Source organism: Talpa europaea (genome assembly GCF_964194135.1).
Source record: "Talpa europaea genome assembly, chromosome: 7".
NCBI classification, from domain to species: Eukaryota; Metazoa; Chordata; class Mammalia; order Eulipotyphla; family Talpidae; genus Talpa; species Talpa europaea.
Genome location: NC_140074.1, coordinates 44,808,339 through 44,833,154, shown reverse-complemented (window position 1 = coordinate 44,833,154; position 24,816 = coordinate 44,808,339). Strand labels below are relative to the sequence as shown.

Below are 24,816 nucleotides of genomic sequence, written 5' to 3'. Positions count from 1 at the left end.
TCATAAATCAAATGATTCTGGATTTTAAATCAGGAATAGATTTACTTTGTGCAATTCCAAGGAATGGAAAATTTCACTGGATATAGAGTATGGATGGTGATTTGAGATAAGCAAACTGTCTTACCAACAGATTCTTATGTAGCAATTTTGTCAGCTCTGACAATGGCTACCATTGAAAGCTGCTGGGCTGGGGTCATTGCCAAGTGCACTGTATGCATTGCCTTATTCTGTCCTTCCAAACCTGAGAGAGATGAAGAGAGGTTCAGTCACTTGTTGGAGGTCACCTGGAATATCTGAAACAGAACCATGTTTCTAACTAAAGCTCCATCTCCCAGCTTGGCCCTTCCTTGCTTCCCTGCCCACCCCAACCATGCCCAAACACCCAACTAGAGGAGCTTGGCATAGAACGCGTTTTTGAATATTTCTGGCATTAACATCAGGTAGGACACAAAATAATGTGATTCTGCTGGAGATACAAAGCCAAACATACCGAGAGGAAAGAAATATGCAGAAAAACAGCTTACAAATTTTTTTCGTAAGACCTTGGAGTTGTCTTCTGAGTTGTTGCATTTGTTTGCCCAGTGGGCATATGGAAAAGCAATAAATGCCTAAGAGAATATGTTTCTAGCTCCTTGCTGAGGTGGTGAATTTTTCCAAATATTCAATGTTTTTTAAACTTTACAAATCATCATTTTGATTAAAATTTTACATTATGTCATTACATTAAGTCACTCTTCTCTCTCTTTTCAAATGACCTTTAATAAGTAAATTTATAAGGTGTTTTTTAATGAATTAAATGAGAGAAGAAATAGTGAAGCTTGTCATTAGCAGTTCAAAATGAATAGTATGTAAAATGTAGTGTTAAATAAATTCCTGAAGCTTTATAAAATTCTGTATTCTGAAAACCCCTTTTCTGACCAATTTCAGAAGCAGAAATGATGGTAGTAAAAGCAATATCCAGTGTAGGGCACCTTAGCTGCACATTTTTTGTCACCTACAGTGTATAGGAGGCATTAGAACTGAGTCAGTGTGTGGCCAGCATATGCCTTAACCTGTAACTCTGAAGATCTGCGTTTAAAATATTTTAAGACATGATAAAAAGCCTTTCCCTTCTGAGTAACCTCACACTTCACAGACATGTTCATGTGTCCACTCTGTGTCCATGTATCTGGACCTCACTCACTTGAGTGTATGGCTCTGGGCTTTTGACAGAAATGAATAGGTTTGCACAGCTACCTCCCCAGATTCTGACTGATCTGTTTCTAATAATAAAGGGCATCTCTTACCCCAATTTCTCCGAGGTACATTCAAACTCACATGACAGTTGCAGACAACTAATACAGTCATGTCATGTCACTTAACAATGGAGAGCTCTTCTGAGAAATGCATTCTTAGATGATGTTACTGTGTGAATGGTGAGAGTAATGGCACGCATCTAGGTGACATGGAATAGCCACGGGGATCACAGTCTGTTGTTACTGAAATATCGTTACACGACGCATGACTACATGACTTTCAGGCCATCAGTGGTGCTTCAACAGTCTGCATGCTTAACCCTTAAATGAAAACTGGACACTTATGGACTATGTTCTAGATCTTACAAGGAATATAAATCAATGTAGTTGATTTATAGGAGAGGCAGGCAGGTGAGTGACATGTTTCATGGAATTAGGGTCTCTGTCTAAATTATATTCTTTGCAAAGAATAGTAAATGTTGTGATAACATGTATTTATTGGCAAGATAATGAAGTGTAACTGCAGAAGTTATGGGATGGAGCTTCAAATATCTGTTATAGCCCTCATTTTTGCCAGAGGGAAATATTAACTGGCAGGGAAGAACCTCAGCTTACTGAGGAAACTTGAGTTCTCTATAGTAACCTTCTATGCACTGCAGGCCACTAAGTGTGTAGACATGAAATATTGTCCCTTTAGGCTTGTTAGTAATTTTTTATGTAGAGATTTGGGCCAGGTCATAGCCATTTGGGGTCTTGGGCCATTGCCACTGGATCTGGCCTTTTCCTCCAGGGGAGAGAGATTTGCATGTGAGCCAAAAAGAAAGCAATTATTTACCTCCGGGCAAATAATTGCATCTCAGTGAGCCGCACTGGAGCTGGCACTTTGATTTTCCTACCTGCCAGCATTGGAAACAAGCAGGCATTGAAACCCAGCAGGTTATTTTAGGAGCAAAAGAGGATGGCGCACACTTGTTCCTCTTGAAACTTAGTGTATTTGTACCCCTCCAGCCCATAAGATGCAAATGAAGAGGAAATGATTTGCATTCTCAACATGGAGAATTTTCTTAAGGCACAAGTTGCAAAACTCAAAAGCCTTGATGAACGATTTCATGTAGGATTTTCATGGATTTCTTCAAAGGGTTGTGTTTAAATTCTCCTAGTTTTTTCTCCCCATGCCTCCTTGTAATCTCTCCATCTGTCACAGTTCAACTCAGAATTATCTTTTAAGTTGCCCCTGACCCATTTCCAGTAAAACCTTTGCTTCTTGTATGATCCCAACCCCTTCAATTTACTTGTGGACCTAAATTATACACTGACACTACTGTCTTCTCTGGGACACAGACCTTGTTTCCAACATTCTGTCATTCCCAGCATCTAACAAACCTTCAGTGTGTGTCTACTGAATGATGGATAGAAGAGGAATAGCGTGGTGTGGGCTGACAGTGAAAGGAAGGGGCCAGTCCTTTGGGGCTCAAGGGAGGATTGTTTGGGAAATCTGGATTGAATTGGACCTTGAAGAATTAAGAGTGGGGATAGCATTGCATGCCACGGGTCAAGAAAGAGCAGTCACACTAATGTGACAGTGAGCCTGCCTATGTGGTGAAAAGAACACTTCAGGGGTTAATATTGAAGATATGCACTGGAATCAAGCCATGCTAAGCTGCGAATGCTAAACTGAGAACCTTTTTTTTATCCTGTGGCAGTGTTAGTGAACTGTATGTTAGCTATTGCATAAATAGCTGCAATAAATTTTATTGCATAAAATAGCAGTGTTTACCGGACATCAGAGAACTTGAGTCAGATTGAGATATTTAAAGATTAAAGGTGTAAGACACCTCCTTGATGACTTAAAATTTTTCTGACAATCTGACCAGAGAGGGCACTCAATGGTCACACTGTTTCTTTTGTAATTGTAAGGTGGAAGCAGGTTAATCTTCCTTTCCTGAGGCCAGGCATGAGATGAATGCTGCCAATGTAGCACTGTCTTCCTTCACTGGTTCCAGTACATGGGAGGACTGGCTTTCTTGACCAGCAATGCCCTAGGACATTCAGGATGCTATAAATATAACAGACTGGGTGGCTTGTTTAAAAAAAAAAAAAATCTGATTTCTCACAGTTCTGGAGGCCGGGAAGTTCAGGTTAGGGCGTAGGCAGTGTTGGTGTCTGGCAAAGCCCAGTTTCCAAGCTCATAGATGGTTATCTTCTTGCTGTGTCTCCACATGGTGGATACGTAGGGGAGTTCTCTAAGGCCTCTTTTATAAGAGCACTAATTCCATTTATGAAGGCTTCATCCTTGTGATCTGATCACTTCATAAAAGCCTTTCCTCCTAAAACTACCACTCTGAGGAAGACAGAAACATCCTGTCCATAGCATGTGTGGTCTAGGCAAGACTAACATTTCCATGGCAGGCTGACCAATCAGGTCACCAAGCTTGCTTACTCAGGGCCAATCCTTAGGCTTTGTGGCCTCTTTGTTCTTCCTATTTCTGTCTGTGGAGAGACCAGGCAAGACTATCTCTACCAACTCTGTCCCAACTTTCTCACAAACATAGGGCCACCAGTTTGGGGGGAAACAGTTGCTTTCAGTCCAGGAGAAGTGATGGGTGAGAGTGACAGGAAGCCTGTGCCTCAGGCATAGGCTAGGACCACCCTGTTAACAAGGAGCCCAGTGTTGGCATAGTATTCGTGAAGATCAGTATCCTCATGAATCAACTGATAACTCCAAGAGGAGGAGTGAGGAGTGTGTGGTTAGCCCCACCCCCAAGACTGCCTATAAACCTGTCCACAAAACCTCGTTTTCATGAGTGCTGTGTCTCATACATGCTGTTTTGTTTTCCTTAAAACCTCATGCCCTAGCAAATTACTATAAAGGAAGTGCCACAGGGTCTCCTGGGATATGCTGTTCCTCATAGAGTTGAGGTTTTACTGAACAGAGTGGATAATGCCTCACACATTCCACCACCTTATAAAGCATCGCGAAATCTTATTTTGGATTGTTCCAGGGGCTTTGATACAGAGCCATCACTTTGTAAATATTCTGCCATAGGAAGGAGAGAGGAGGCATAAGAAATTTTAACTGGAGAGTGAAAAACTTATAAAGCAGAAAGGAATACTTAACTCATCGTAATTGGGCAAAACAGCAAGGATGGAGCCAGCACTGTAGATTTTCAGTGCAGGACTGACACTCGGCTTGATGTGTGACTTGCACATCTTATCACAAAAATGGGAGAGAGCATCGCCTTCATGGGTGTTGACTGGCTCAGCATGCCTTCTGCACTTTCCACTTCAGAGTGTGCAATATCAGCCTCCCCCGGGAGCTTGTTGGAAATGCACGCTCCTGGGCTCCACCTCCCACTGAATCAGAATCTGTGCTTGAATAAGGACTCCTGCTCATTCATAACACATGCTCTCTGGAGAAGCCCATCTAAGCACAGTGCCTCACAACTGGGGGAAGTGGGGAGGCTGTTAAAATGCAGATCCCTGGAGCTGTCCTCTGAGGTTGACTTCGGCAGATCTGGTTGAAGACACTACCAGATGTTGATGCTGCCAGCTAGCTACCTACCTTGTTGCTCTCTAATTTTCCCCTGAGTTAGAAGCTCAAGCCCCTGTCCACATAGCACATGGTAAATGGGGAGATAGGCAAGAGCAGCCCCCAAATTGCAAACAGGGCCAGTTCCATGGGAACTTGAAGGAACCCAGCCAGGAACCCATCATTGCTAAATATGATGATAAATTTTCTTAATGGACACTTAATACCCCTTGGTTGATGCCAATGGGCATATATACCCACCCTTTTTCACCCTAAACACCATAGTATCATTTTGTAGAATCTGTAACAAAGGACAAAAAGTTAAGTCTCCATTAGTGATGTCGCTATCTTATTAACTTTTAGATTCTCTTAAATTCTTCCAGTTCTTACTAGGGCCTTTGCTTTTCTTCAGTCCTGAAATTTTCAGCTTGTAAATCTCAGACTGGGAGACATAATTTCTCAGTGAATATTATTTTCATGGCTTACAGTTTTACTACTGGTGATAACCAGAGAAAGACATACAGATAGTAAAGATATTTTTAAGGACTATGCATATCATTTATGTAAAAGAGAAATATATGTAGTGAAATAATCACTATGCATTGAGCTATGGTGTAAACTTTCACTGTATCAGTTCCACATTTCATCAGTATTTAATTACCTAAGCAATTGTAGGCACAGAGTTTAAGGTTGAAGAGATTGCTGATGATAGGTTTTACCTAATTTGTTAAAGATCGCTTTTTGAAAAGTGGGTCTTTTCAGCTTGATTTGAATGGCACACTTTAGGAAAGAAAAAGCCAGCCATGTTCAGGATCATAAAAAATTTTGCTTGGTGAACTGAGTTTCCTAGACAGATTTCCCAGGACAGCAGTCAGTGTCCTATAGAAGAGTACACTTGATCTTTGTAACCCTGCACAGTGAAACTTAGAGAACATTCTAATTCTACACCAGAAAGGCAGAATCTGAGCAGAAGTGATTAATAGCTTGAGCCTCCAGTCATCCCCCAAACATCATTCATTCTCCTTTATGGGTGTCAGTGGAGGATATATCCAGGTATATCAATTGGAAATATTTTAATACCAAAAATACAACTCTGACTTAAAAACGAAAGGATATTTATTGGCTGATGTTAATAACAATCCACGGGAATAAGCCAATTCAGGGATGTTCTTTTTCTTTCACTGTCTAGATGACAGCTAGAAGTTCCTGGTGCTTTCATCTCTCTTCCACATTTTTCATGAAAGCAGGGTTCTCTGTTCTAGAGTTCCAGGCAAAAGTTCTGGGTTAATTGGATGAGTTGTGCTCCTTGGCTAGACTGATGACCATAAACCAGGAATAAAACATTTTCAGTCATTTTGTCTTAGATTCAGAGACCAACCTTAAAACCAACCCTGGTGCCAACGGAATAGGATGCTATGGGTTGAACTGTGGTGCTGCTCATTATGGTGGAAGTGAGCTCAGTCCTAGGCAGTCCCCTTTGCTGAAACTCAGTCACAACACATAGAACTGAGTGTGTTGGAAAGTGTCATCTGTGTCCAGGAAAGAGAATGCTGGGTGCCATGGCTTTTATATCCTCAGATCCCCAAGTCTCCTGCCTTTGTCTAGACCCATGTGTGGGAATGTTTTAGGACGTGACTATGGAAGGAAGACCTGGTAAGGAGACGTGGGCGAAGCTAGGAGGTTCTCCAAGTTTTGGCTGAACAGGGCCAAGGAATGATTTGACCCAGGAATAGCCTTGATTAGTATCTTCATTTATTAGAGCAAATTAATCCTTAATCAGTTCAGCTTTTCTGTTTACCAAAGTTGGCTTTCCTAGTATAGTTTCAGGTGACAATACCTTCTCACACATGCTGAAGGTAAGAAATACTACATTTGTGTCTCCAGGTAATTGCTATGTATATCTCCACAGCACTGTAAGAAAATTATAGTGAAACGTGTAGTGTACTCTGATAAATGGGAAATGTATAATCTAATTTTTGTTTCGTTTTCTATCAGGAGATACAGAGTCAAATAAACACAGCTTAAAAAAATGTAAGATGAAACCAGACACTTAGTTCTTAATTCAGATTTTAAGTATTTGGTCATGAGTAAATCATTTTTTGTGGAAATTTATGAGTTTGCCTCATACATCATGATTCTCTAGGCTTTGTCTCTTTCAACCTTAAAAGTTCTTTCAGCAGATATTATTATTCTCTTTTGCTTGTCAACCTGAGAGTTTTCATAATGAGAACAACCAATATGTGTTATGAACCATTTGCACATAAATCCTGATAAAAGTTACAGCCCTGCCCAAAGCTACAAAATTGAATGCATGCAGAAGATGGATTGGACTTGCAAAATAAACATCATTCGCAGATTGAGTAATCATGTAATTCACACCTTGTTTTTCTGATGATTTTTTTCAGAACCGGATGGAAGAAAGCAAAGCACTCTTTAGAACAATTATCACATATCCCTGGTTCCAGAACTCCTCGGTTATTCTCTTCTTAAACAAGAAAGATCTTCTAGAGGAAAAAATTATGTATTCCCACCTAGTTGACTACTTCCCAGAATATGATGGTAAGTCAGCACTCTTAGCCAGTGGCTGGGGACATATTTTGTCTCCCAAGACTGATGCAAGAATGTACATACTATTGTGTATCAGTCATTACAGTTCCCTCCTTATCTCCCTTTTATTCCAAGTCAGTCTTCTTCTGCCTCTCTCTGGAGAGAGAGCGAGCACAGTTTTATGGTCAAGAGCCCATGCTCCAAGGCAAATCTACCCAGCTTCAAGTTCCAGTTCTGATGCGTGATATTTGTAGCAACAGCAAATCATTTCTCTGCTTCTTAGGACTAAACACATGGGACTGTTTTGTACACAAAAATAGATACCATGAGTAGCATGTTAGCATGATGCCTGACATATAGTGAGTATTCAGGAAATACTTGTTTAGGGAAGATTTCATGGCCCAATGAAGTCTCATCATCCTTAGGGGCAACACCCATTCTTTAAGCTCTTACTGTAGCACTTGAAAGCTTTAGCACTCACATCAGGAGTCCCTGTGTCATTATCTACTTCCTTATTACCTCCCCAACTGGACTGTGAAGTCTTAATTGTCTGGACATGACACCCAACCCATTCTGAGAAATACTCGATTTATTGGAAGATTCCCAGCCACTAACCTTATAGGAGCTTATGTGGCAGGATACACATCCCTTTCTCCCCATATCGATACATACTTGAGTCTAGATTAGGAGTGGCAAACTATGGCCTGCCATCTGATTTTATTAAGTTTTATTGACACAGCCACACCCATGTATTAACTACACCATCTGTGGCTGCTTTCATGTAACAGCAAAAATGAATGCTTTTGGTAGATCAAAAGGCCCACAAAGTCTAACATATATACGCTCTGTTTCTATACATAGAAAGTTTACCAAACCCTGATCTAGATGCATAGTTGTTAGGAACACAAACTTTGAATGTCACAGAATTCCAGCTCTGTCTTTTACTGGCAAGGTTGCCTTAGACAAGTTTATTCAACTGCTCGGTTTCTTTGAGTGAAAAGAATTGAATGGGGCCTCCCTGGTGGTGCAGAGGTTAAAGTCTCAGCACTATCAAGCTGTCGCCAGCCACTGCGGCATGAGTTCAATCCCTGGCCAGGGAGCTAACCCACATGGCACAGTAGACCTCTCCTGACTCACCCACTGCTCCCCTCAGCAGTATATTTCAGTAGATCTGCCTGTTCTGCTCCCCACTCTGTCTCCGGTGAATCCTCTCACCCCCTACACCCCAGCTCTTGTATGCATAAATAAATAATAAATCTTTAAAAAAAAAGAAAGAAAAGAATTGAGTGAAATAGTATGTAAGTCACTTAACACAGTACCTGACAGAGAAAAGCACAAATACAAAAGTACCTGTTGTGTAGGTATGTGTAACAGCAAGATTACAGACTACTGTTTAAATTACTCTGTCAGCATTTGCTATCTGGGATAGATATCTGTTAAACAGTGTTTTTGTACTTTCTAATATCCCCTCAGGAAGGTAGTTACTTCAAATGTGGCTTTATAGCTTTCCTTATGAATTCAAGCCCTCAAGGGGTAGAATTTTACTCCTTTTTATCTGTATGAGATACAGTTCTGACAGAGGAGAGAGATATTAGTTTGGGAATGTTATCAGGTATTAGAGATGGTGCCATCCTCCTTCCATGTACATTTCCTTTTGCTGGTCTTTAAATATATCTAGGGCCTCCCTGGTGGCGCAGTGGTTGAGCTCTGGGTTGCGAAGCTTCCCACAGCCTCTGCAGCACCAGTTTGATCCCCGGCCACTGGGTGAGGGTCCCACATGGCGCGTGACCTCTCCTGCCGCCCGCTGCTCCCCTCAGCAGTGTACTTCGGTCCTTCTGCCTGTTCTGCTCCCCGCTCTGGCTCTGGTGAATTCTCTCACCCTCCCGCACTTCTGACTGTACCCAGTGCTTGTATAAATAAATAAATAAATCTTTAAAGAAAAAAAAAGAGTACTATGACTCTTTTAAAAAATAAAAATAAAAAAATAAATATATCTACTTTTACTCCTTTTAATAGGCTTGTGGCCTGCCACCAAGTCATAAATGCCAGAGACTGTGTCCTCAGTGCATCATTAACTTGGCACACCAACAGACTAGTTCTTAAACATGACATCTACCTGAACGAGGTGGGCAGGCACAAAACATCTGCCTGACACCTAAAGCACATCTGCTTGCCTCACATCTGGAAGGAGAAACAACTAGTTTTCTCAGAATATGGTGAGAATCAGCAGGTGGAACTGATTTATCTCCCCTCCAGCTCCCCAGCCCTCCACCCACCTCCCCAACATCACCATCGACCTGTTGGCTAGCACATTTTCATGAAGTGCTGACATGTGGGACCACAGAGGGGAGATACGCTACCATCTGGCCCCTCGGTGCAACACACACAGCCACACCACACAGGGGTTGATTTTCCTGCAGTGAAAGACTTTTCTATCTGATGGGTGTTTTGGCTTTTTGTTTGTTTGTTTGTTTTTAAAGATTTATTTTATTTATACAAGAACCAGGGTACAGGCCAGATGCGTGAGAGGGTGAGAGGATTCACCAGAGACAGAGCAGGGAACAGAACAGGCAGACTGATGAAATACACTGCTATGGGGAGCAGTGGGCGAGACAGGAGAGGTCTGCTTCGACATGGGATTCTCGCTGGCCGGCTGGGATCAAACCGGCACTGCAGAGGCTGCGGACAGGTGCACAGCGTGGCGCTCAACCACCTGCGCCACCAGGGAGGCCCTGTCTGATGGGTGTTTGGGGTCTGTTTTTTGTTTCCCTGTGTAATATCTTCCTAATGACTTTATGTATTTCCTATCTCCTTTCCCCAGATTTCCAATCATGTGAGCGTTTTCCTTCTAATGTGTCCATTGTGAATGTCCTAAAACCTGAAGGCTTTTTTCCCGCTAATACCCCAGAATACACTCAGTGTACATGGAAAACTGGTCACAGAAGAAAAGACACTGATTGTTATTCACAAAGCAAACGCAGCTGTCATTTCTTGAGACTCAAAGCCTGGCAAGATGAGCTAAGACTGAAAAAACTACCCAACCTGCAATGTTTTCATAATAAACATGTTTATAATATTATAAATTTCACACTTTTACATCTCTGCACTTACAAGGTCTTAATCACCATAAATGCCATTTCTGTTTCTCTTCAGGAGGGGAAATTACCATTTCCACATGGATTTGAATTACAGAATTGTTCATAGACACTGAAATTCTGTCCCTGCTATGATGGCTATAATAATTTCTTTGTAATACATCTATGTTTATTCAAATAACATAATTTGTACTTAAAAGCATATAATGGAGCTTCCATATGATCCAGCAGTTCCACTCCTAGTTATTTATCCAAAGGACACAGAAACATTAATTCAAAAGGGCACCTGCACCCCTGTGTTTATAGCAACACTATTTACAATATCTAAGCTATGTAAACAACTCAAAAGAACCTGAGTCTATTCCTAACATTCTTTAGGGCTCTATACACACACACACACACACACACACACACACACACACACACACACACACACACACACACATATATATATATATATATATATATATATATATATACCTTTCTTTCCCTGGTAGAGTGAGTACAAAACATATGAAAGTTTATTCACAAGCCAGAAAGATAGTGTTCTTTTATGAACATGAGGCTTATCCAGCTCTAAGTTTTAAATAATTTTTATTGCTGCTGTGGGATTAATCATTGTATATTGAGAAAGACAGGACATGTATATAATTATTTAACCATAGTATTTTTAAACTGTGAATATTGATTATTTAATATGATACTAGCCTTACTCTTTTTTTATTTTTAAATTCCCCATATAATTGTACCCCCCCTTATTTTGATCCCAATCCCTTCTTTCCCTGCCCCCCACCCCCATAGAGTGTCTCTGGTTCATAGTTGTTTGTTGATTTTGATTTTTTCTTTCTTATAGTTATTCTTTTTCCTGGCCCCTTATTTAGGTTTTCTAGATTCCTGCTATGAGTGAGATCATCCGGTATTTTTCTTTTTCTTTCTGGCTTATTTCGCTGAGCATGATCCCTTCCAGCTCCATCCATGTTGCTGCAAATGGCATGAGTTTATTTTTTTTGATTGCTGAGTAATATTCCAGTATGTATATATACCACATCTTCTTGATCCAGTCATCTATTTTTGGGCATTTGGGTTGTTTCCAAAGCTTAGCTATTGTAAACAGTGCTACTATAAACATGGGGGTGCAGGTGCTCTTTTGAATTAATGTTTCTGTGTCCTTTGGGTAAATACCAAGGAGTGAAATTGCTGGATCATATGGAAGCTCTATCTTTAGTAGGTTGAGGAGTCTCCACACAGCTTTCCATAGTGGTTTGACCAGTTTGCACTCCCACCAGCAGTGCAGGAGAGTTCCTTTTTCTCCACATCCTTGCCAACATACTAGCCTTAGTCTTAAACACTGAAAAACGTTTCAATTCTGGGCATTCTAGTCAAAAACTCAATACTTTTCTTAGTTGTACAAATGAGAATATTTTCATGGCTCTTTTCTCCCAATTGCTGCCATTGTTTGATATAAACTCATTGAGTAGTCCCCAATCTGCAATAAGGTTGGGATGCAAAGTACTCAGGTTGATTGAAACTCATGATGTGATTTGCTAGAAATGGTGGTCAGGCCTTCCACTTCCTCAGAAGATTTCTTCATCCCAACCACTAGGTCACAAGAAAACTAAGCTATCAATGCTGAGAGACTCTTACCAGACAGGAGGAGGTAGAGAAGAAGGGGCTTAGAGCCAAGTCTCCTCTTTTCTTCATATAGAACTAACTAAAGCATGTTGGAAATGTAGATACATAGAGCCATGAATCAGATGCTTAATACTTGGTAGGAGACAAATTTATGAGAGAACTGCAGGTATCTGCATGCACACATACTGCATAAGTGAAACCAGCCCAGTTAACTCACTTCACCAGATCTTAAGCTGTCACGTCCCAATGGAAGAGCCTGCAGTAGCCCCCAGTCCACCAAGGAATTGGGTAAACTTAGCCTGGCTATCAAAGCCATCTGCCTGTTTTCATCTAACCACATTTTGTGGGTAGGTGGGTGGATGGATGGATGGATGGATGGATGCATGGACGGATGGTTGGATAAAGTGACAGAGAAGCAGTTACACTCAATAGTGTTGGAGAAAATTATTTTAACAGATTGAATCTCTACAGATGCCATTTTCATGAGCAATGACCCCATAAACCTTGAGCAAAACCACCAGCCTGTCAGCTGACAAACTGTCCCTCTCCTTCCTTGATCAACAGGACCCCAGAGAGACGCTCAGGCAGCTCGAGAATTCATCCTGAAGATGTTCGTGGACCTGAACCCAGACAGCGACAAAATTATCTACTCCCACTTCACATGCGCCACAGACACCGAGAATATCCGCTTTGTCTTTGCGGCCGTCAAGGACACCATCCTCCAGTTGAACCTGAAGGAGTACAATCTGGTCTAATTGTGCCTCTTCAACACCACCGTTCCCTTCCCTGGTGGGCTATGGAAGCTAAAGAAGAGGAACTATATTTCTGTGGATAACAATTTGCATAGTACTAATTTATTGCTGTCTTGGACTCTGTGTGAATGTGTCCACAGAGTTTGTAGTAAATACTATGATTTTATTTAAACTATTTAGAGGAAAACAGGATGCTGAAGTACAGTCCCAGCACATTTCCTCTCTCTCTTTTTCTTCTTTTCAGGCAAAAACATTGAGATTTAATGTATTTTAAATTTTTCCCTTCCCTACACCATACCTCCTGATTTCTCCCAGGTTACAGTGGCCCAACCTAGTTCCATTCATGTCAGCTCTCTCTTTCGAATGATACCGTTAGGACAATGTCATTCGATTTAAGCCATCAACATCAGTTTAATTTAACAGTCTGTGTTTTTGATTCAAGGAGAAGCATTAACTGTGATTTGAAATGCTTTATTCTGGGTGCACACGAAGATTTTTTAAATATGAATAGATTGTTTTGCCTCACTTTGGGCTGGGACAGTGGATTCCCATCTAACCATTAAGCGTCCCCTTTTTTTTTGATTTTTTTTTAAGATTTATTTATTTGTGCATACAAGGACTGGGGTACAGGCCAGAGGTTTGGGGAGGGTGAGAGGATTCATGAGAGACAGAGCAGGGAACAGAACAGGCAGATGTACCGAAATACACTGCTGAGGGGAGCAGCGGGCAAGACAGGAGAGGTCTGCCGTGCCATGTGGGTAGCCCCCTGGCCGGCCGGGATTGAACTCATGCTGCAGAGGCTGCAGATAGCTTCACAGTGCAGGGGTTAACCCCTTGCGCCACCAGGGCGGCCCTTTTTTGAATTTCTACCCTTCAGCCATACCTTGGTTGCTCAGAGGAAAGTAAACAAGGGCAAAGATAAACAGGAGTTCTTTCTTTTGAAATGCTACATGCCATTGCCCTTCTTCGCTTCCTTTTTTATAACCTTTTCTTTAAATTTCAGATGCCAAAAAAATATGCCAACAGACACTACATTACCCCAGTGGCTGCTACCCAGAAACTTTTCATAGGTTGTGCTTTTTTCCCTTTGTTAAGACTTTTCCTCCCTATTTTTCTTAGTGTTTGGGCCACAGTTTTAACTTAAATTCTATGTGTTGCCAAAGTTGGCTTTTTATAAATCAAAATGAATAAACATTTAAACAATGAAAGCTGGTATCTTAAAATAAGAGAGTAAAACTAAAGCCTAAACTAAATGGCTGAGAATGAACCTGAAAACGCCAGTTGCCAAACAGTTGTCAACTGTAAATTTGATTCTTGTGGTCCATTCATTTTTTTTGCCCTTAAGATCACATTGTTCAGTGTCCATGTTCCATGTCTAGTGTCCAAATCAGTGTGAAAATGTGTCCCATGTGATACAACATGAAATCTGCATGTCACTCTTAATTTGAAGTCAGTTTTACTCTTAAGTTCTTAAAGGTCGAATAAGTCTGCCAAGACCATTGGTTGATAGTATTAATTGACATCTTTAATTTTTTAATCTGAAGTTACTGCTAGTTTGCCACATTTGGGATCTTCTTAAACTGGTCACTGGTTAAGTTGACCTTAAGAAAGACTTGTGAATGCAAAGTAACCTCAGTGTTCTGGAGAACATGCATTTATGTAACTAAACCTACTAGAAGAGATGTTTGAAATTCGTTATGTGCAGTTTTTCAACAAACGCAAAAAATATAGCACATGTATTGATGAACTTCTGTCAAGCAACTTGACTTGAAATATGATTTAAGAGAATAAATCATGAGTGTTTTAAACCTGCTGGGAAGTTAGAATTAGGCCATAACACTGGTCTCATTTTAACTACAATACTATTTGGCAAAGGTCTGAACTTCCATGTAAATCACTCTTTTGGAACAACAAAAAGGAAAGAGAAAATTAATGACTTACTAGCTGAGATCCAGAGTTACTAAATGGTAATGGAATGCTCTCATTCTTTACTCTCCCAGCCTCAGACAACACAGGTTAGTTACTTTTTTTTTTCCCCTTTGCTCAGAAAGCACCTATAATTTAATTAAGAAACAGACTATCTGTAGGTATAGTGCAATTATGAATGCTCTAATCATTGTACATACATCTTGATATTGCAGCATCCATACTGGCTTTATAATCATTAATGTTTTGGCAGATTGAATGTGCTGTATTGATATGTATCTATGTAATTGTATGTCTTATAGCTAATTCACATTTTGAATAATGTTATTTTATTTACTTTTTTAAGAGAGGAGAATGTAAATTTGTCAGTTTATTTCTGACTAGGGATATCTTTTTTTCCATTTAGAAAAGAAAAAAAATCTTACTATCATACAGAGCGGTACTAGCATCGTGCTGTATAAAATCATTTGCACATTCCTGAGTAGAGGTATACTGATGATAAGATCCAAAGGCAATTTCATAGCAAAATACATAAAATCAGTCGGAGCTTTTATACAAACATGGAAACCAACTTTGTAGAACTTTTGCCATTTGACCTAGGATTGGAATATGAGCTTTTATACAATTCATATTCTTATTTGGCAAATGCACAGTTTAGTATTACCTCTCTGATGGCCTTTATTAGAAAGGCAGTTTTAGAAGCTATTGTGATCCACTAAGGAAATGTTTTCACAGCTAGAGACCACTGCTTGCCTGACAGGGCAATCTTAAATTTGGTGCAGCGGGGGAAAAAAAAAGTGAACAACATGTGAAAGCCTATGGCGTGTATAGGAAAAAACCTCATCACAAGATCCTAAGTGTTACAGTTTTAGGGACTCAAGATATTCTATTTAATAAACCTATAGTAGATGTAGTTGATTAAACCTGATCTCAAATCTGAAAGAAGCTGAGCAAAATAGGGAAAGATTGATATATTTGTCTTTATGAAATTGGGAAGGAATTGCTATGCAGAATTGAGGTTTGTGGTTTCACTGTTCATCTTAGGGTGCATGACAAGATCCCTTCTCTTGAGAAAGGAAAAAATTGATCACCCTAGCTGCAGTGATGCATAGAAGCCTAATTGTATCCACACTAGTCAAATGAAGCTAAAGGATTTCTTTTGTTTCTTTGGGGTTTTATTGAGGGGGCTGGGGCGGGAAGGGATTCTTTTCAGTTTTGTATAAAAACAAAGTTTACTCATGCTTTATATTATATTGTGATTGCAAGCATTCTAAGCGTGTGTCACTGGACTCCTCTTGTTGATGCTCTAGGTAACGGAGGCCTGTGGCAAGTTTTACAGTGACTTGGGCATGTCTTATTCAAAAACAAAATCCTTTCTTCAGCATACCAAGGCAAGTGGCCATTTCATGACTCACTTAACACCTTGCAGTGTACCAGTTTACAGATTATTTTTTTCCTTTCTTAGTATGACAAGGCAGTTCCAACCCACAGAGAATTCCTTCCTGATAAATTGGAGGTTTGTACTATGCCTTACAGAGCTTAAATTCAAAAGTTTGTGCCTCATATCTGAAACAAAGGGAAACAACACACCCATTCAGAAATAAATAAATCCCTTCAAAGTTTTGGATTTTTTTTTGTAACATATCCATGTAAAGAGCTCTGTTGAATGTGAAGAGTAGATTTCAGGGGGTGAGAGATGTGAAATCTTAGGATCCTACGTATATCATTTACTAGATGAAGCTATCAAAGGTATTTGAAGAACATTTGAAACTTGTGTTTTTTGTAGAATAACTAGCAGGCCTAATTTTTTTTTAAAAAAAGGTAATTCAGCTAAAGGGCAGTTTACTTTTTGTACTTCATGCTATCTTGATTATCAAGGTGTACGAACTCGTTTTGAGATACATCATACTCTGCCACATGATTGTAAATTTTAGTGTCAAGTTAGGAATTGGTGAAAAGCTAATTTATGCTGGATTTGGGTCAAAATGACTTATTTGCAAAAAAATATAATGGGAAGAAAGGGCTGCATAATGAGATACTGCAAGACTCAGATCTTGGGTGGAAATAACCCTCACATTACCCTCAACTTTCCCTTTGTTTTCAGTTTCTCAAAAATAAATATAGCAGAATGTTAACCCATATAAAAATAAAGTGTACCCAAATATTGTAATGTATATTGCTGCTCTTATTAAAATTAAATAAGGGTTTAAAACCACTTGATTGGTAATTGACAACATCTCAATTGACACAAATAAGGTGTGCTTGGTATATATTATTTTCTTCCAAAGATGTTTCTTTGGCTAGAAATATACACAAAAAATAAAACCAATAATATTGTATGTTTATCATATTTCCAGCATATGTAGCGTTAATCTGTCTTGGTAACTATGTCTTTGGGATTTAATTTTGGTTCCATCCAATTATGAGAAGAAATGACTTAGCTGTATATGATTCACTAGAGATTTTGGAGCCAGACACCTGCTGTTTAGTGGCAACTTAGTAGAGTCTAAACTTGTTTTTCCACACGGAGTAACAGACCACTTCCTGCTGTCTTCCCAACTACCAGTGCCCTTTTCAATAACACTCTTGCCTCTAGGACCATCTGTTCAAAGTCTGCATATACACCTAGCACATAGTAGGTGCTCAAATATTAATTTCCTTACCTCTTCTATCATGTATCCTCCATTTCCCCATATTGATTCCAGCCCAATAGTAAATGGCATTTACATGTTAACAAAAACACCTATTGGGTAAAATTGGATCTTTCATGAAAAAAGGAATTCAGATTTCATCTAAGCCTTGGTAGACCAAAAAAAAAAAAAAAAAAAAAAAACCGATATTCAGCAAAATATTTTTTAGTTTAGGAAAAACAGAAAATTACTATGTAACTTTGTTCAGGTTATTTTGACTGAAATACATGATTTTAGTGGATTTCTTTTCCTCAAAGAACTTCTAAATGCAACTTGCTGGATTCCTCACCTGTCACCATGTTGGAAACCCTTACTAGAACTATGTATTTAGGAAGTTTTGTCAGAAAACATTTTTAACTTGCAGTATTTAAAAGAATCATATTTACTGTTCTTAAAATGTCATTCAAATGCATGTATTGTCTATTGTTTGGGGGTGGGAACTAGTTTTGCAAAAAACACCTCTGTTGTATAATATTGCCCCAATGATCTTGCTGGTTAAAAATACAGTATTTTTGGCCATAATTTTGTACTACAGTATTCTTCATTCTTGAGTTTTGCTTCTCTTGAAGTCTCTAAGTCCCTCTCAAAGTGATTATTATAAAAAATATTACAATAACTAACATGTTTTCCAAAGTGTCAAGTTCAGTAGTTCTAAACAAATCTTTTCCCTTCTGTACATAATCAGAAATCTCAGTTTCCTCTAGTAAAAATAGTCATCCTGACAATATTTATCAAATTTGCTTTTAAAAAGTCTTGTCCTAAATTATGTGGCAATTACCTGTAAAAAAAAAAAAAAGAAAAGAAAAAAAAAAAAGAGCTGCTCAATAAAGACTTACACAGAGCCGCTTCTCTTCCGTCGTGGCCAGTCTCATTTGAACAAAACACTGGCCTAAGGAGGCGATGTTTGGCTTAACGTTTTCCTGCGCCAACCCTGGTTGTCAGTGGCTTCACTCAAGGGGGAGAGCATGGCTTAGGTGTCCTTCATGTCTGTGGTTCTTAAAAACATGTAGACTTGAGAGCAGCTAAAACTGGATTTTTCTCTAGCAATTTTGAAAGGTGGGGTTGATGGTGGCAAGTATTCTTCAGAAAACTGGTATTTATATAAATTTAAACATATATATGTTTATACATATATATAAAAGCAGACCCTGATCCTGCTACTGGTCTTACAAGTGGCAGCCAAACCCTTGCTTATGGAATTGGTTTTGTTCAGAATACTGTTCTGTCCAGTCCCCTCGGGTCCCCTCTCTCTGAACCTTCCTACTTAAGGGCGGAGTGTCTGTGGACTGTCATTTAGTATAGGCCTCGAGTGACTGATCAGTTCCCACACCTCTCTGCTGAGTTGCTGGGGTGCTAAGCTCACCCCAGTACTCCCCATTCTGTGCCTTCTAACGGGCTGGGCCACTCTGGGGCCTTGGTCCTTCTGCATCATCTTGAAGACCCTCAGCCACCGGAGCAATGGAGTGATTGAACCAAACATTGGAGCCAAACATTTGAACTTGACCTTCTGACTTTTAGAGCAAGTATGTCTAGTTAGATTTTTTTTCTCTGCTATCTCTCTGGAAACAAAAGAGCAGTCACGTGCCAGAGAACACTGTTTCAGTCACCACCGACAGACCACATATATGACCTCACATGCTCTCTGTGTAGCTGGTGTGGGTGGTAGACTATACCGGGAAGGTGTGTAAGTACACTCTGATGTTCACACAACAACAAAATCTCTGACCAACATATTTCTCAGAACATTCCGCTGTCAGTAAGTGACATGTCTCTCTGAGACTCTGGTAGGTCTGAGGGCTGCTCAGCCTCCCTCTACAACTTCCCTTCCTCTGCCGTTTTACCCTCAGTTGTGATGGCACAGTGCTGCCTCTTAAGAAACCAATTAAATTATAACAGAAGGGGTTGAAACTTGATGTCAGTGAAAAACAATAGCTCATTTGGTAACATACAAAGCAACTGTCTTGCTTTAATCTTGTCCAAATTTGAGACATTACCGTGCCCATCAGTTATTTGCGATTTGAAGCAGTTATTGAACATTTTGATCAGGGTTGGAGAGTAAAGGCTGTGCTTAAGGATGGGGTTCTGGTTTTGTTTTCATTAGGCATTACCATTTGGTTCTGTCTCATTGCCATGGCTAATTAAAATCCAGCTGTTACAAGAAACTAAGTGTATTTGAGGGGAATCTCAGAGGTCCCTGGTAAACAAGGCCTCAATTATAAAATGTAGGTTTCTTAAAATCTAAGATGCACAGAAGTTCTGAAAAGTGTTTTCCTTTGAATTTTCATGCCTAAAGACTTGAAATCTCATTTGTGTTGACTTCCCATTTTCAAGAATGCAAAAGAGTATTTTTCTATTCCTTAAACCATGGGGGTAATTCACCACATTTTGGAGGAGATGTTTTGGTTTTTTGTTTTTGTTTTAAAAAAAACAATATTATGGCCTGTTCCCCAGAGATGGACTGCTTTAAGAACCCCTGAGACTTTTTCTCTTCCCAGTTTGCCCAGTGTACTTGTAAGGTAAATCTTCAAAGTATCTCTAGGAATGAGAGGCCAATAAAAGACAGTCTAGCAAATGAAGCTTGTCAAGCCCTAGAAACCGGCAAATGAGAATTCCACTGTGCAGTGGGGTGTCAGGAAGGGTACAGAGCTGCAGAGACTGCTCACATCCGCTCTTGGTGCTGCTCACCCAGGGCACTAGCCTGGGTGCCCCTGATGCACAGGGCTGTGTCAAGGGTTATGGTATCAGGGATAATATTCCAGGGATCAGAGTAGCATTAGCAAAAGGGACGTCCCTTTCATTTTGTGGACCCGCCCCAGTGTTGTCCCGTGAGTGGTTAATAATGAGAGGGGGATGGTACAGGGATGTGGTACTGATGCGGGGGGAGTGTGTGCTGATTCCACCAGACCCAATTTTAAGCTATGATGTGCTGTCACTGAGTTGAGGCACTAACATTGGACTTTCAAGTGGCTCCTGGGCCACCCTCCATTCCTCAAGTCAATGCTTTTCTGTAAACCTGAGAAAACGCCTCCCTTGCTTCTTCCTGCTCCCTGTGAGATGGACTTAGAGACATGGCCACTTGGCCACACACATGGAATGTCTAAACTCATAAAAGGTATGGTGAGAATGGATAGCCAGGAAACTGGGAAAAAAGAACTCAAAACTGATTTGGACATTAGATATACTAACACTTTGTGAGAGTGTGTGTCACGTCTCGATCCCCGAGCAGCTCAATCTTGGCTGAATGGAGGAAAAAAACCTGTACAAATATCCATATCTGTTGGTTGATAAAATGAATTCTAAATATTTTTCAATATTTAGAATCTCTGTGCATGTGTGGCTATACATGAATTGAAGTTGTGTACATAATATACATGTGCAAATATTCATGGTATACACAGGCTTGCTTATACCTTGATTAGAAGCATTTTAACTCACAGAAATTCACACTGACATGAACAAGACAGAGAAAGATCATACAGCCACAGCTGACATTTTCTATTTCTAAATTTTTTCTCACCAATCTCTTCAGGTGTCATTTTTAAAGAGCTCTGTCCTGTCTATAAAAGAACACCTAATTATGGCAAATTTATAAGTTGTTTTATTTTTGAAGACAGATGAACCCAGTCTGGTGCTTCAATGTCTCTGAGCAATTAGGGACTGTATTTCTAGGAAAGACAGGGAGAGAGTGTCTCCGAGGCGTGAAAACTGGAAATCTTTTTTTTTTTTAAAGATTTATTTATTTACTTATTTATACAAGAACCGGGGTACAGTCTAGATGCGCAGGAGGGTGAGAGGATTCACCAGAGACAGAGCGGGGAACAGAACAGGCAGACTGATGAAATAACTGCTGAGGGGAGCAGCGGGCGAGACAGGAGAGGTCTGCCCCACCATGTGGGATCCTCGCCAGCCCGCCGGGATGGAACCAGCACTGCAGAGGCTGTGGATAGCTTCACAGTGTGGCACTCAACCACCTGCACCACCAGGGGAGGCCCAAAGCTGGAAATCTTAACTGAAGTCAGAGGCTAGACCTGCATGTTCAGCTGCAGATACTCTCATGTTATCAGTCCCACTCCTGAGTTAAGTATTCCTTTTTTTTTTTTAAGATTTATTTATTTATACAAGAACTGGGGTACAAATCAGAGGTGTGGGAGGGAGGGTGAGAGAATTCACCAGCGACAGAGTGGGGAGAAGAACAGGCAGACGGACTGAAGACACTGCTGAGGGGAGCAGCAGGCGAGACAGGAGAGGTCTGCCACACCATGTGGAAATCTCCCTGGCTGGCCAGGAATTGAACCTGCGCTGCAGAGACTGCAGACAGCTTCACAGCGCGGCGCTCTACCCGCTGCGCCCCCAAGGGAGGCCCCTGAGTTAAGTATTTCTCATGCAGACTGCTTCCTTTCCACTAAGCATGATGGATTCCCAGGGCCCTAGACCAATGCCATACATGTCTGCACAGAACCACAGACTCACATCATGCGGGTTTGGATCTCTGTTTTGAATCACTGTTCTCAGAACAGCTGAGGATGGTCACCTTCCATGTCCCAGTCCACACAGGGGTCGCTATGGACAGTCCTCTTTCAGATTAGAAGCTGCCTGTACCCTGCCAGCATTCACTGCCCACAGAGCAGAAACCAAAAAACAAATCTTCTCAGGCATGACTTTCACCAGTAAAGGACAGAGGTGGTAGTATCACACTGCAGCTCTGGTCCTCAGGAGCAAACCAGGCCTTCATTTGACACATTCTCAGAGGGACCTAGCAGGCCTGAGTCCCATTTGCTGACACCAGAACCCTCTCTATGACCCCTTCATTGGCTCGGCCCCTCCACTGCTTCACTTCTCTGCTCGCACTCTGCTTTCTGATATGACCTCTCCAATAAACAGCTTGACCCCTCCAATAAACAACTTGCACCAAAATCCTGCAGTTTTTGCAGGATTTGCTTTGGGGGAAATCATAGTTAAGAAAATAAGGCAATGAATTTTTCTGTGGAGAAGCACTCACAGGAACTCATCAGGAACAAGTCACTACTAGGGCTAATCAATACTTTACCTTCAGTGGACTCCAACTGCAGTGAGGTCAAGATTAGCATGGCCCCCAGCATGAAATGAATGTGCTACAAAAGCCCCACAGTGGAAGAAAATGGTATTGATAATATTTGTTTTAAAAAATCACCTTTTCTGGGGCCTCCCCTGGTGGTGCAGCGGTTGAGCACTGGGCTGCGAAGCTGCCCACAGCCTCAGCAGCGCCGGTTCGATCCCCAGCCTCCAGGCGAGGGTCCCACATGGCGCGCAGACCTCTCCGGCCGCGCCCGCCGTGCCCGCTGCTCCCTTCAGCAGTGTACTTCCGTCCTTCTGCCTGTTCTGCTCCCTGCTCTGGCTCTGGTGAATTCTCTCACCCTCCCACGCTTCTGACTGTACCCAGTGCTTGTATGAATGAATGAATGAATGAATGAATGAATGAATAAATAAATAGATAGATAGATAAATAAATAAATAAATCTTTTTTAAAAATCACCTTTTCCTAGAAGCTACCTCTTTTTTAAAGATAATAATCATTTTAAATTGTTGAAGAAAAGTGAAACAGACATTTCAACCACATAGTCATTCTGTTTAGAGGGCTGCTTTCTTTCCTCCACCTGCCCAGCTCTGGTCTTTATTCCAGGAGGAGCCCCTGTCCAGCCCTGACTAATCCATGCCACATGTGGCTGGCCAGCTGCCTCCCTAGAGAAACAAACATACTGTTGTGTTGCTCCTCAGGCCAGTGAATGGTGCTGACATAATTAGAGGCAAAGGAGAAAGAATGTTCCAGAGAATTAGCAAAAATGGTAACATTTAACTGTTAGGAGAAAATCAGAGATGAGGGAACATACATTGAAAACTTTTCGAAAGTAAAAGGAACATTATCTAGGCCATGTGCTAAAAGAAAATATCTTCCTTCTTTGGAAAAATCCTGTTTCTCTAGCTTTTGACAGTTAGTAAAGGTTTGCCATTAGGAAAAACAAATTAAGGAAACTATGCTTTGAATCTTGTGATAGGACTTAAAAATGAGAGCTCTCTGCCAATGCAAAAACTATGATGCCACAATTTTGTTAGAACTAATGTATGAGTATATTGTTATAAAATAAGTTGGAATGTACTTACATTGTATCTAGTTATCAAAATTTAACTGCGTCCTGGACTAGATTGTAAAGGAATGTGTTTTTGTGTTTAGGGTTTACATACTTGTATATTTTGAGATGGTCAAAAGCTAAATAAAATTGTACTCAAAAATCCAATCTTCAGAAGTTACTGTCAGGATTCCAAATTATTTCATAAGACTGAGTTCCTTTTACCCAAACACTTTTGCTGGCTGTAACTATATTAGAGAGAATGAGAAGCTATTTCCAGAAAGAAAGAACAATCCAGTGATGGCTAACATATTTCAAGGGAAAATCATTCAGTCACATCCATGTGAAAGTACAGGCTAATATGCCTGGGACTTGGAATGTGATTCAGGTAAACTAGGAAAATTTTAAAGTAAATTTATTGTTTTTGCGGAACTAAACACTGACAAACCATTTAATGTTTCCAAACATGATTCAAGAAAATCTCTAGCAAAATTGCACATAATAAATCTATTTGACAATTTTCCTTTAGTGAAAGGATATTTGAGAAAACTTTTTCAGATATCTGCCTAGCACTTATCTACTCTCTTTTAAAAATGTTAATGTAAGTAAAAATTCCTTTACAACTTCAAATATTTGGAATATCAGAAGAGATAGAGAATTGTAGAGAAGAGTAAAGAAGCAATTTTTATATAGTGGATAGGACTTATCCAAATATATGAAATGCATCAAACCACAAATAGTTTAAGATATTCAGTAATCCCCAAGGAATAAAAATAGATGTGTACATATATGTAGACATAAACATGCTGAAAACTAAATGAAAAATACAGAAAACAGTAAGAAAAACAGAAGAGAATGACATATAGTTAGATTTATAGCTGACTCAACAAAAACAATGAAATCCAGAAGACAATGGAGTGATATCTTTGATGTGCAGGAAGAACATGACAACCAACTATCCTCCATGAAAATTCATGGAAAGAATGAAGGAGATTTTGGCCATGAGTAAATGGGATGAGATTTATATCCCCCCACCCCGCCCGCATGTAAACAACTAGAAACCAGAACAATACATTTCATATATTACACAACAGGCAACGTACGGTTGTAACTCCCGAGAGAGAGAGAGAGAGAGAGAGAGAGAGAGAGAGAGAGAGAGAGAGAGAACAATGAAGATAGCCCTATAATCATATTGGATTTCTTCTTGGGAATCCTTTCTACGCTGTAGTGAAGAAATGAGAATCCTAAGAAGAGCACAGAGATCAAAGTTCAGAAAGGCTTAAGTATCTGGAATTTATGGGGTGTT

At 40.3% G+C, this 24,816-nt stretch overlaps 1 protein-coding gene across 1 annotated transcript in view; it reads left to right on the top strand.

The window, feature by feature from the left end:
* The window catches only part of LOC311174419 (guanine nucleotide-binding protein G(q) subunit alpha), a gene marked incomplete at both ends in the record, with an annotated part of 282,309 nt that extends 269,516 nt beyond the window's left edge, over nt 1-12,793 (top strand). Inside the window, 2 exons of the mRNA XM_084238766.1 lie at nt 7,170-7,323; nt 12,603-12,793. Coding sequence (XP_084094892.1) covers nt 7,170-7,323; nt 12,603-12,793 — 345 coding nt within the window. The remainder of the gene's footprint in view (nt 1-7,169; nt 7,324-12,602) is intronic.
* Nucleotides 12,794-24,816: the final 12,023 nt, after the last annotated feature.